General features: G+C 41.2%; 1 protein-coding gene across 6 annotated transcripts in view; it reads left to right on the top strand.

The window, feature by feature from the left end:
- CFAP47 (cilia and flagella associated protein 47) overlaps nucleotides 1-12,166 on the top strand; it is a 1,065,013-nt gene that overhangs the window by 438,283 nt on the left and 614,564 nt on the right. For all 6 annotated transcript variants that reach the window (XM_063953487.1, XM_063953488.1, XM_063953489.1 and 3 more), the window contains 2 exons: nucleotides 2,882-3,032; nucleotides 8,063-8,151. In XM_063953487.1, the coding sequence (XP_063809557.1) occupies nucleotides 2,882-3,032; nucleotides 8,063-8,151 (240 nt within the window). The remainder of the gene's footprint in view (nucleotides 1-2,881; nucleotides 3,033-8,062; nucleotides 8,152-12,166) is intronic.

The raw sequence follows: 12,166 nt of genomic DNA, 5'->3' as shown, positions 1-12,166 counted from the left end.
CTGGAAATATTTTTTAGATGAAAACTGCAGATTTGTGAGAGGTGCTAAATGTGTGGTTTGAAGGAGAGGGAGGAGTCAAGGATTACTCTAAGACAGCGCACTTGGGGGCTTGTGAAGATAATTGTGCCATCAATAGATAATAAAATTGTAGGAGATGAGGTTGTGCGGGAGGGTGGGAAGATGATCAGTTCAGTCTTAGACATGTTAAATTTAAGAAAGCACTGGGACATCCAAGAAGATAGTTGGAGATTCGAGGGAGGAGAGCAGGAGAGAGGTCCGGAGATGTAAGTTAGATTTGAGTATCATCAGCATAGAGATGATATTGGAAGTCAATAGAACTAATGAGTTTACCTAAGAGGACGTATAGAGAGAGAAAAGGAGAGGACCAAGAACAGAACCTTGGGGGACACCTACAGTTAGTGGAAGTGGGGCGGAGATGTAGTCATGAGAGGAGACAGAGACGGAATGGTCAGAGAGGTAGGAAGACAGCCAAGAGACGGCAGTATCACACATACCAATGGAGTGAAGGATTTGCAGAAGGAGTGGGTGGTCCACAGTGTAAAATGCAGCAGACAGGTCAAGAAGAATAAGCAGAGAGTAGTGGCCCTTAGATTTGGCAGCATGGAGGCCATTGCAGACATTTGTGAGGGCAGTTTCAGTGGAGTGGAGGGGACAAAAGCCAGACTGGAATGGGTAAAGCAGTGAATGTAAGGAAAGAAAGGAAGTAATTCGGCTGTAGACAATATGCTTAAAGAGTTTTGAGGCAAAAGGGACTTGAAATGTGGGTCGGTAGTTGGAGAGAGTGTTTGGAGCAAGGGTAGGTTTTTTTTAAGAATAGGAAAGGAGAGTGCATGCTTAAAGGCTGAGGGGACTGGCCTGATGAGAGGAGAGATTGAGAAGGTGGTCAAGATGGGAACATGCAGAAGGAGAGAGGTAGCAGAGGAGGCGGGAGGGGATAGGGTCAAGTGGGGAGGTGGTGTGTGTGGGGGGGAACAGATGAGGGCCATAACTTCCTCACCAGATACATGTGAGAATGATGTCAGAGTTAGTGAGAGGGATGGGGAGGGGTAGTAAGGGATATGAGGTGGCTGGTTGCTGATGGTCAGTTGTGATGTGATGTCCTGATGTATGGAGTCAATTTTGGTTGTAAAGTAAGTGGCAAAATCAAGAGCAGAGAGTGAGGAGGAGAGACGAGGTGGAGGTGGGCAGAGGAGTGACTTCAGAGGGCCAAAGAGGCTTCGGGGGTTGAAAGACTGAGAGGAGATGAGGCTCTTGAAGTATGACTGTTTGGCAAGGGAAAGAGCAGCAGTGAAGGATGAGAATATAAGTTTGAAATGTATGAAGTCTGCCTTAGAGCGTGATTTCCTCCAGTGTCACTCAGCAGTACGTAAGCATTTTTGCAGATATCTGGTGAATTTGGTGTGCCATGGTTGAGGTGTTAATTTGCCAGGGTGAATAGTGGTTGGTGGAGCGACATAGTCAAGAGCAGAGGTAAGGGATGCATTGTATAGGGAAGTAGCTTGTTTAGGGCATGAGAGAGAGAATAGGAGAGAGAAGTGAGTCAAACAGGGAGGATAGGGATGTGGTGTCGATAGCCTCAATGTTACGCTTATCCAGATGAATGCTTATTAGCAAGATCATGTACAAGATGCATTAATAGGGATACAGTTAAAATCCGGCTGTCGGGATCCCGGCGATCAGGAGACTGATGCCAGAATCCTGAAAGCGGTTGTAATAAAGATGAATGGAATCCCGAACACCGCAGGTTATTCCTACTCGGTTGGTGATTTCACCAACCAAGTGGGAATATAACCTGTGGCGAGTGCAGCGAGCCCGCAAGAGGACTCACTGTCGGGATTTCGAATGACGGGATGCCACTATCGGTATACTAACAGTCGGCATTCCATCTGCCGGTAAAACATATGTATTCCCATAAATATTGTCACGATCCGGATACTGAGACACCATTTCCCTTCTGGATGTACGTCCTCCATGGGCCTCTGCTGCCACTCCTGTCTCGCTGACCGCCGCGCGCCGCTGGGCGCATGTTATTCTGCTACTGCGGCCTACATCGCCAGTGTTACACCTTTCCTATAGTACTTAATTCCCCTTCTTTGTTTGTTCATGGGTGCAGCCATGTTAGACTCCAGTCACATGACATTATTCCTCCTATCCACGGTGCTGGAGCCTTGTCATAATTGCCAGACCAATCCTTGCTATGCAGCAGGTATAAATATCCTGTCCCAGCTCCCAAAAGATTGTCAGTGCTTCCATTGTCATCAGTGATTCCAGCCTGCAAGCTTCACTACAGACTTTCTCCTGCAATTCCATTCTGCAGTTCAGCCTTACTTCCCTGGTGATTACACTCTGCAGTGTAACCCGACTCTCCAGTGTTTAACCCTCTACAGTCTCCTTTGATTCCTGTGTTTGAACTTTGGCTTTTCAGCAACCATCCTTCATTCCCCAGTTACCAGCGCACTCCAGCTTCATTTCCCATCTTCCAGCGAACCCCAGCTTCATTTATTGTTTACAGGACTTTCCTCCATATTCCAGGTTACTGGTCTTTACCAATTGTGCACCTAATTAGTGTGACTTTCTATTATTCGTTTGCATGTTATTTGACTTTTTATTTAATAAAAGCACTTAAGGCATTCCCAGTTGTCGTGGTCACACCCTCGGGCATTCATTGCTGCTGTCATTACGCATGTCCAGGAGTCACATAGCTCCTCCGAAATTCAAGTACCCGTCAGCCCCTACAACTGAGGCTCCCAGTCACAGTCTCCAGCCCTCAGTTGTGACAAATATATATGGATATTTATTGAATATATTTGATTGACCACATATACATGTCATCAAATCTTCTTTTAACATTTTCTTACAGAAGCAAAGCGGATCTTATTGTGGACTATAGGAGCCGTTTATTGCACACTGCTGAAGCAACCTTGTTATTGGTTTCAAATAATGTCTCTGGGATAGGCGGAACCACAATGGCTTTCTCTATTCAATCAAGACTTACTGATATAGTGCCCACCGTAAGTATTGCTGTTTACAGTACATACACAACTATATTTAATGAACTAAGGGGGAGATGTACTAAGCAGCGATAAAACTGGAGAAGTGAGCCAGTAGAGAAGTTGCCTATGGCAACCAATCAGCATTGACATAACATTTATAATTTGCATACTATAAAAGTATACAGAGCAGCTGATTGGTTGCCATGGGCAACTTCTCCACTGACTCACTTCTCCACTTTTATCACTGCTTAGTACATGCCCCTGTAAGATAAATAAATTACATTACATTATTAGAAATATACAGCCACGTTACAAACATTATAGAAAATTAGACAAAAGGCTTTTTTTTTTTTTGCAAAATCACTTTCTACTTTATTAGAAACATTTTCTTAATTGTTCTCCTTGTGACTTGGAATGGAGCATATATTTGTAAATGATCCGGCTAGAAACTGTCATGTGAACGATAGAAACATTTGGTACAGAGCTACTGTACAGGTGAAACTCAGAAAATTGGAATATCATGCAAAAGTTCATTTACAGTATTTCAGTAATTCAACTTAAAAGGTGAACGTAATATATTAATTACATGCAAAGTGAGATATTTCAAGCCTTTTATTGTTATAATTTTGATGATTGTGGCTTACAGCTTAAGATAACCACAAATCCAAAATCTCAGAAAATGTGAATATTACATACAATCAATAAAAAAAGATTTTAAATACAGAAATGTCGGCCCTCTGAAAAGTATAATCATGCATATGTACTCAGTACTTGGTTTGAGCCCCTTTGCATGATATACTGCCTCAATGCGGCGTGGCATAGGTTCTATCAGCCTGTGGCACTGCTGAGGTGTTATGGAAGACCAGGATGCTTCAATAGCGGCCTTCAGCTCTTCTGCATTGTTCGGTCTCATGTCTCTTATTTTTATCTTGGCAATGCCACATAGATTCTCTATGGGGTTCAGGTCAGCAAAGTAATCCAACGGTCATTGAATCAGGTTTTGGTACGTTTGGCAGTGTGGGCAGGTGCCTAGTCCTGCTGGAAAAAGTATCTCCATAAAGCTTGTCTGCTGAAGGAAGCATGAGGTGCTCTAAAATGACCTGGTGGATGGCTGCATTGACTCTGGACTTAATAAAGCACAGTGGACCAACACTAGCAGATGACATGGTTCCCCAAATCAACACAGACTGTGGAAACTTCAGACTGGACTTCAAGTATCTTGGATTGTGTGCCTCTCCATTCTTCCTCCATACTCTGGGACCTTGGTTTCCAAATGAGATGCAAAATTTGCTCTCATCAGAAAAGAGGGCTTTGGACCACTTAGCAACAGACCAGTTCTTTTTTTCTTGTCAGAAGAAGGCCATTCAAAAGTGTGGGGGAGCATCACAAGGAGAGGACTGAGGCTGGAGTTAGTGCATCAAGAGCCACCACACACAGACGAATCCTGGACATGGGCTTCAAATGTCGTATTCCTCTTGTCAATCTGCTCCTGAACAACAAAAAACTTCAGAAGCATCGTACCTGGGCTAAAGAAAAAAGAGATTGCCAAGAGAAAGATGAGAGACATGAGACCGAACAATGCAGAAGAGCTGAAGGCCGCTATTGAATCATCCTGTTCTTCCATAACACCTCAGTAGTGCCACAGGCTGATAGAATCCTTGCCACGCCGCATTGAGGCAGAATATCATGTAAAAGGGGCCTAAAACAAGTACTGAGTACATATGCATGATTATACTTTTCAGAAGGCCGACATTTCTGTATTTAAAATTCTTTTTTTATTGATTTTATGTAATATTCTAATTTTATGAGATTTTGCATTTGGGGGTTTTCTTAAACTGTAGTCCACAATCATCAAAATTAAAACAAAGGCTTGAAATATCTCATGTTGCATGTAATGAGTCTATATATTAGTTTCACCTCTTAAGTTTAATTACTGAAATAAATGACACAACATATTTGGTAGTTTGTTTTACTACATATCCCATAAATATATATATATATATATATATATATATATATATACACTGCTCAAAAAAATAAAGGGAACACTAAAATAACACATCCTAGATCTGAACGAATGCAATATTATTATGAAATACTTTGTTCTTTACATAGTTGAATGTGCTGACAACAAAATCACACAAAAATTATCAATGGAAATCAAATTTATTAACCCATGGAGGTCTGGATTTGGAGTCACACTCAAAATTAAAGTGGAAAAACACACTACAGGCTGATCCAACTTTGATGTAATGTCCTTAAAACAAGTCAAAATGAGGCTCAGTAGTGTGTGTGGCCTCCACGTGCCTGTATGACCTCCATACAATGCCTGGGCATGCTCCTGATGAGGTGGCGGATGGTCTCCTGAGGGATCTCCTCCCAGACCTGGACTAAAGCATCCGCCAACTCCTGGACAGTCTGTGGTGCAACGTGGCGTTGGTGGATGGAGCGAGACATGATGTCCCAGATGTGCTCAATTGGATTCAGGTCTGGGGAACAGGCGGGCCAGTCCATAGCACCAATGCCTTCGTCTTGCAGGAACTGCTGACACACTCCAGCCACATGAGGTCTAGCATTGTCTTGCATTAGGAGGAACCCAGGGCCAACCGCACCAGCATATGATCTCACAAGGGGTATGAGGATCTCATCTATGTACCTAATGGCAGTCAGGCTACCTCTGGCGAGCACATGGAGGGCTGTGCGCCCCCCCAAAGAAATGCCACCCCACACCATTACTGACCCACTGCCAAACTGGTCATGCTGGAGGATGTTGCAGGCAGCAGAACGTTCTCCTTGGCATCTCCAGACTCTGTCACGTCTGTCACATGTGCTCAGTGAGAACCTGCTTTCATCTGAAGAGCACAGGGCGCAAGTGGCGAATTTGCCAATCTTGGTGTTCTCTGGCAAATACCAAACGTCCTGCACGGTGTTGGGCTGTAAGCACAACCCCCACCTGTGGACGTCAGGCCCTCATACCACCCTCATGGAGTCTGTTTTTGATCATTTGAGTAGACACATGCACATTTGTGGCTTGCTGGAGGTTATTTTGCAGGGCTCTGGCAGTGCTCCTCCTGTTCCTCCTTGCACAAAGGCGGAGGTAGCGGTCCTGCTGCTGGGTTGTTGCCCTCCTACGGCCTCCTCCTCCTCCACGTCTCCTGATGTCCTGGCCTGTCTCCTGGTACCGCCTCCATGCTCTGAACACTACGCTGATAGACAGAGCAAACCTTCTTGCCACAGCTCGCATTGATGTGCCATCCTGGATGATCTGCACTACCTGAGCCACTTGTGTGGGTTGTAGGGAGGTCATACAGGCATGTGGAGGCCACACACACTACTGAGCCTCATTTTGACTTGTTTTAAGGACATTACATCAAAGTTGGATCAGCCTGTAGTGTGTTTTTCCACTTTAATTTTGAGTGTGACTCCAAATCCAGACCTCCATGGGTTAATAAATTTGATTTCCATTGATAATTTTTGTGTGATTTTATTGTCAGCACATTCAACTATGTAAGAACAAAGTATTCAATAAGAATATTTCATGAATTCAGATCTAGGATGTGTTGTTTATGTGTTTTCTTTATTTTTTTTGAGCAGTGTATATATATTGTTTTATATTCTAAATGTACAATACATTTCTTGTAGATGCATTGATGCTGTGAGACATCCTAGTGAAAGAATTAGAGCTAGTACACTCAAAAGACGGAAAACAGCATAGGTAAAAGTGTAGACAACATCATGTACAGGTCTTGTTTCTCAACTTCCATGCAACATCGTGTTCTATGTATTTAATTGAATACCATTGTATTTTGATGGGCGTTAACTTGTCTACAAACTGCAAGCAAGGCTTTAATTGACACAAAGCACGTGTTATCAGACAGTTTGTGTTTACAGGCCTGTTTATTTACTGTGCTTTGCTTTTTTATTATCAGCATCAAATATTGTTTAATAAACTTTAAAACCATGCTTTAAATCTTGACATTATTAACTGTGTATATGAGGCCTAATGGTGGCCATACAATAGGATGTTCAGCATCCTTTTGATTTCCCCCGCAGCTCTCCCGGCAGCTCCCAGGCAGCTCCAGGAGTACGATAGATCGTTAGTTCAGGAAAAGAACCTAACGATCTATTGTACAGTATGACCTGTGAATCAGCGCTACCCAGATCGCCTAATCTTATGTGCAGCACATAAGATTACAGGATTTAGCATACAACTTGCACTTTCACTAATGATATATCGATCCAATATATCGATATTGGGCACGTCGGCCCGATGGTCTTTCAGGTGTGAGGGGGCTTTAGGGCAGTATAGTAATTATGTACATGCACCTTACTATGTCTGCCTCACTGCATTCCATATATTGTATTTGGCAACCATTCACAGTGATTTTACACCATGTCACCCTATGTGCCAATACTTAAAAATAATATGATTCTCGGAATCCATATATACTATGCACCCATGTGACACTTGCATACTGGTGAATGAATACTAATAGGTGTATTTACATTTAGTGCATTTATAAAAAGTAGTATTGTAATATGTGTTCTTGTTTTATATTTCTGATTTGGTTATCCTAACCCCAAAAAATAGGTGTGCGATGAATATAAGGTAAAGCAAAGAATGTTATAATCATAATTACATTTCATAATACAATCATCTAAGATCTGCTGTAGACGGTAAAAAGGCCACTTGAGTCTGAGGACTAGAGGAAGTTGCAATCATTATTTGTCATTGATTAACCATTTTCAGGTCAGTATCCTGACAGTTGTTATTTGGATGCCCTTCCTCTGTGAGTAACAGGAAATAAGAATGGGGAACTGCATGACATTTCACATTTAGAAATAGCTTCTATTCATAGTAGAGCAATAACCTGAAAATCTCTGCACTTTGTTAAATTATACATCTCTCACATTCTGCGGAGAATTAAAGGTTAACAGAAAGTAATCGAAAGAAGCCAGTATGCCAACACCTGTACATGAAATGTGTTATAGTGCTGTAATAATGTATGAAGGCTTTTGTATGACCTTGTTTATCATTCATTTTATAGGTCCAGTTAAAGCAGGAATCTCCATGCTATGAGTTAGAAAAGATCACATTGTTGGTTCAAAACCCTTACAAAAGTCATGGAAAGTTTAGGCAAGTATCTTCTATGGTATAAAGCATTAATCAAAAATGTGAAAAAGTTAAATATGGGGGAAATGTAATCGGGTGTGAGAATCAGAAATTGAGAAATTTTGTGAGAGTTCTCCTGCTTTTTTTTTTAAAGTGGCAATTATTTACATTGCAAAATCAACCTGTTTTTTTATGGGTCATTCCATGCCAGTTCACCCAGGCATGACACCCACTGACTAGTATTTTCATGATTCTTTGATACTACCACAGAGCTACTAACTCATGTCAAATTTCTCTGCTCTAGGCCTCATAGTTTTTGAGATATAGGGGGTCAAAGTTTTGAAAAATTGCTGGGAAATGCCATGCCTGATGCTCCATTTTTTCTGCGGTGTATCTGGGAAAAAATCACATCTTAGTGCCCAATCAACGTATAACCTTGAAATTTTGACCCTTTGTCAATTGAAATATGGAGATTCTGGAAAAAAAAATGTTTTAGCAATCATGCTTAACTCCAAGAGTTCATTATACATTCCTTTACGTCATACTTAATAATTTTTTGGTGCAAAAAAAAGTTGGTTAAATTAGCAATATCAACCTAAGGCAGATGAGTTATCATGTCCCTTTTTTGTTTAAATTGAACCTTAAAGTATACTTTAAAAGGCTATGAAAGAAAGATAATTGGATTTTGATTGCTTGTATGAGTATTTTAATGTTTAATTATAATTCTCACTTTAAAAATGTAAATTACTATTGGGTATAATTTTGCCCGCTAAGGGAGTATTTTTATTTTTATATTTCTATGTGTAGATTACTAATTACACATAGGGGAGCATTCAATTAGCTGCGATAACCTATTTTTTGCATGAAAAACTGTGAATTTACGGCAAATCATGAAAGACCTCTATTCAATTAGTCGCAATAATTTATCATCGATAATTTAACCGTGAATTTCACTTCTCCTACTCTGAGCAGGTGCAAAGTTGGGGAAAATCTCCATTTCAAGGTAAAAATTTCGCGATTTGGCTCAGAAGACCCGGTACACAACCCAAATAAGTAGGTACTTTTAATTATTTTTAACTGGCCAATAATGTAATTTTTGGGGTGAAAAAGTGCAAAGTGATGGAATCTGGGGTTCAAGGTGTGCGTCAGGTATATCGGGGTGCTTTATGAGTGGGACAAATTGTTTTAGGCTTGCAGGTGGGAGTAGTCAGTCTATTTCCATTTTTTTTCCAATTCTCCTAAAATGACCCACACATATACTTATACCCATTTTTAGGGTTGAATCAGGCTGATTTCCCCACTTTCACTGCAAGAACTTTTGCGCAAATCCTGTTTTTACGATTTTGAATAGGTTCAAATTCTAAATTCTTGCTGTGAAAATGGGGAAATCAGCCTGTACCCCAAAAAATGCCAAATTAACATAGGATAACAGTACAGAAGTGTATTAGAGGTCATATTAAATAGATTTGGGGTATTACATTGTGTCAAATGGATTTTTTTTCCAGCAAAATAAGTGCTCTCATTCGATTAGGGGTACATAAAAATGGGTATAAGTATATATTTGGGTCATTTTAGGAGACTTGAAAAAAAAGTGGAAAAAGTCTGACTACTCCCACCTGCAAGCCTAAAATTTTTTGTCCCACTCATAAAGCTCTCCAATATACCTGTCCCATACCTTGAACCCCAAATACTATTGCTTTGCACTTTTTCACCCCAAAAATGACATTATTGGCCAGTTAAAAATAATTCAAAGTGCCTACTTAGTAGTGATGAGCGGGTTCGATTCCTCGGGATCTGAACCCCCCCGAACTTCACCTATTTTACACGGTTCCGAGGCAGCCTCAGATCCTCCCGCCTTGCTCGGTTAACCCGAGCGCGCCCGAACGTCATCATCCCGCTGTCAGATTCTCGCGAGATTCGTATTCTATATAAGAAGCCGCGCGTCGCCGACATTTTCACTCGTGCATTGGAGATGATAGCGAGGGGACGTGCAGCGTTCTCTCAGTTTCTGTGTTCAGTGTGCTGCAAATATCTGTGCTCAGTGTGCTGCAAATATCTGTGCTCAGTGTGCTTGCAATTATCTGTGCTCAGTGTGCTGAAAATATCTACGTTCTCTGCCTGAAAAACGCTCCATATCTGTGCTGCATTGTAGTATATAGTAGGAGGACAGTGCAGAATTTTGCTGACCACCAGTATATATATAGCAGTATGGTACAGTAGTCCACTGCTCTATCTCTGTGTCGTCAAGTATACTATCCATCCATACCTGTGCTGCATTTTAGTTGTGCGCAGTATATAGTAGGAGAGGACAGTGCAGAATGTTGCTGTGACCACCAGTATATATATATCAGTACGGTACAGTAGTCCACTGCTCTACCTCTGTGCCATCAAGTATACTATGCATCCATTCCATCCCTGTGCTGCATTTTAGTTGTGCGCAGTATATAGTAGGAGGGGACAGTGCAGAATGTTGCTGTGACCACCAGTATATATATATAGCAGTACGGTACAGTAGTCCACTGCTCTACCTCTGTGTCGTCAAGTATACTATGCATCCATACTTGTGCTGCATTTTAGTTGTGCGCAGTATATAGTAGGAGGGGACAGTGCAGAATGTTGCTGTGACCACCAGTATATATATATATAGCAGTACGGTACAGTAGTCCACTGCTCTACCTCGGTGTCGTCAAGTATACTACAAAAGTTCAGTAAAATTACCCAAAAATCAAAATTAAAAGCGTCTGATGAGAAGCATAAACTTGCCAATATGCCATTTACGATACGGAGTGGCAAGGAACAGCTGAGGCCCTGGCCTATGTTCATGGCTAGTGGTTCAGGTTCACATGAGGATGGAAGCACTCATCCTCTCGCTAGAAAACTGCAGTGCCACTCCTAGATGGGCCAGGTGTTTGTGTCGGCCACTTGTGTCGCTTAGCTTAGTCACACAGCTACCTCATTGCACCTCTTTTTTTCTTTGCATCATGTGCTTTTTCGGGACTATTTTTTAAATCTGCCATCCTGTCTGACACTGCAGTGCCACTCCTAGATGGGCCAGGTGTTTGTGTCGGCCACTTGGGTCGCTTAGCTTAGCCATCCAGCAACCTCGGTGCAAATTTTAGGACCAAAAATAATATTGTGAGGTGTGAGGTGTTCAGAATAGACAGGAAATGAGTGGAAATTATGGTTATTGAGGTTAATAATACTATGGGATCAAAATGACCCCCAAATTCTATGATTTAAGCTGTTTTTGAGGGTTTTTTGTAAAAAAAACACCCGAATCCAAAACACACCCGAATCCGACAAAAAATTTTCAGGGAGGTTTTGCCAAAACGTGCCCGAATCCAAAACACGGCCGCGGAACCGAATCCAAAACCAAAACCCGAAAAATGTCCGGTGCACATCACTACTACGTCATTGGGGGGGCTGTGTACCAGGGCTCCTGAGCCAAATCCCGACACATTTGCCTTGAAATAGAGATTTTCCAACTTTGCACCTGCTCAGAGTAATTTAAATTATTGATGATAAATTACTGCGGCTAATTGAATAGGGGTCTTTCACAATTTGCAATACAATCAAATTTTTTCATATTGTCGCAGCTAATTGAATACTGCCCTATGTGTAATTGGAAATTTGCACATACACATAGAAATATACAAATGAAAATACTCCCCTGGAGGGCAAAGTTATACCCAACAGTAATTTTCATTTCTAATTTGAGAATTATAATTAAATATTAAAATCCTCATACAGGCAATCAAAATCCAATTATTTTTCTTTCATAGCCTTCTAAAGTATATTTTAAGGTTCAATTTAAACAAAAAAGGGACACGATAACTCATCTGCCTTAGGTTGATAATGCTAATTGAACCCACTTTTTTTTCCACTATAATGAACTCTCAGAGTTAAGCAAAATTCCTAAGACATTTTTTTTCCAGAATCTCCATATTTCAAATGATACAGGGTCAAAACTTTAAAGTGATACGTGGATCAGGCACTGAAATTTGATTTTTTTTCAAGATACTCCTCAGAAAAAATGGAG

Source organism: Pseudophryne corroboree, chromosome 2 (assembly GCF_028390025.1).
Source record: "Pseudophryne corroboree isolate aPseCor3 chromosome 2, aPseCor3.hap2, whole genome shotgun sequence".
Taxonomy (NCBI): domain Eukaryota; kingdom Metazoa; phylum Chordata; class Amphibia; order Anura; family Myobatrachidae; genus Pseudophryne; species Pseudophryne corroboree.
Note: the sequence above shows the minus strand (reverse complement) of the source record. Positions and strands in the feature narration are given on the sequence as shown.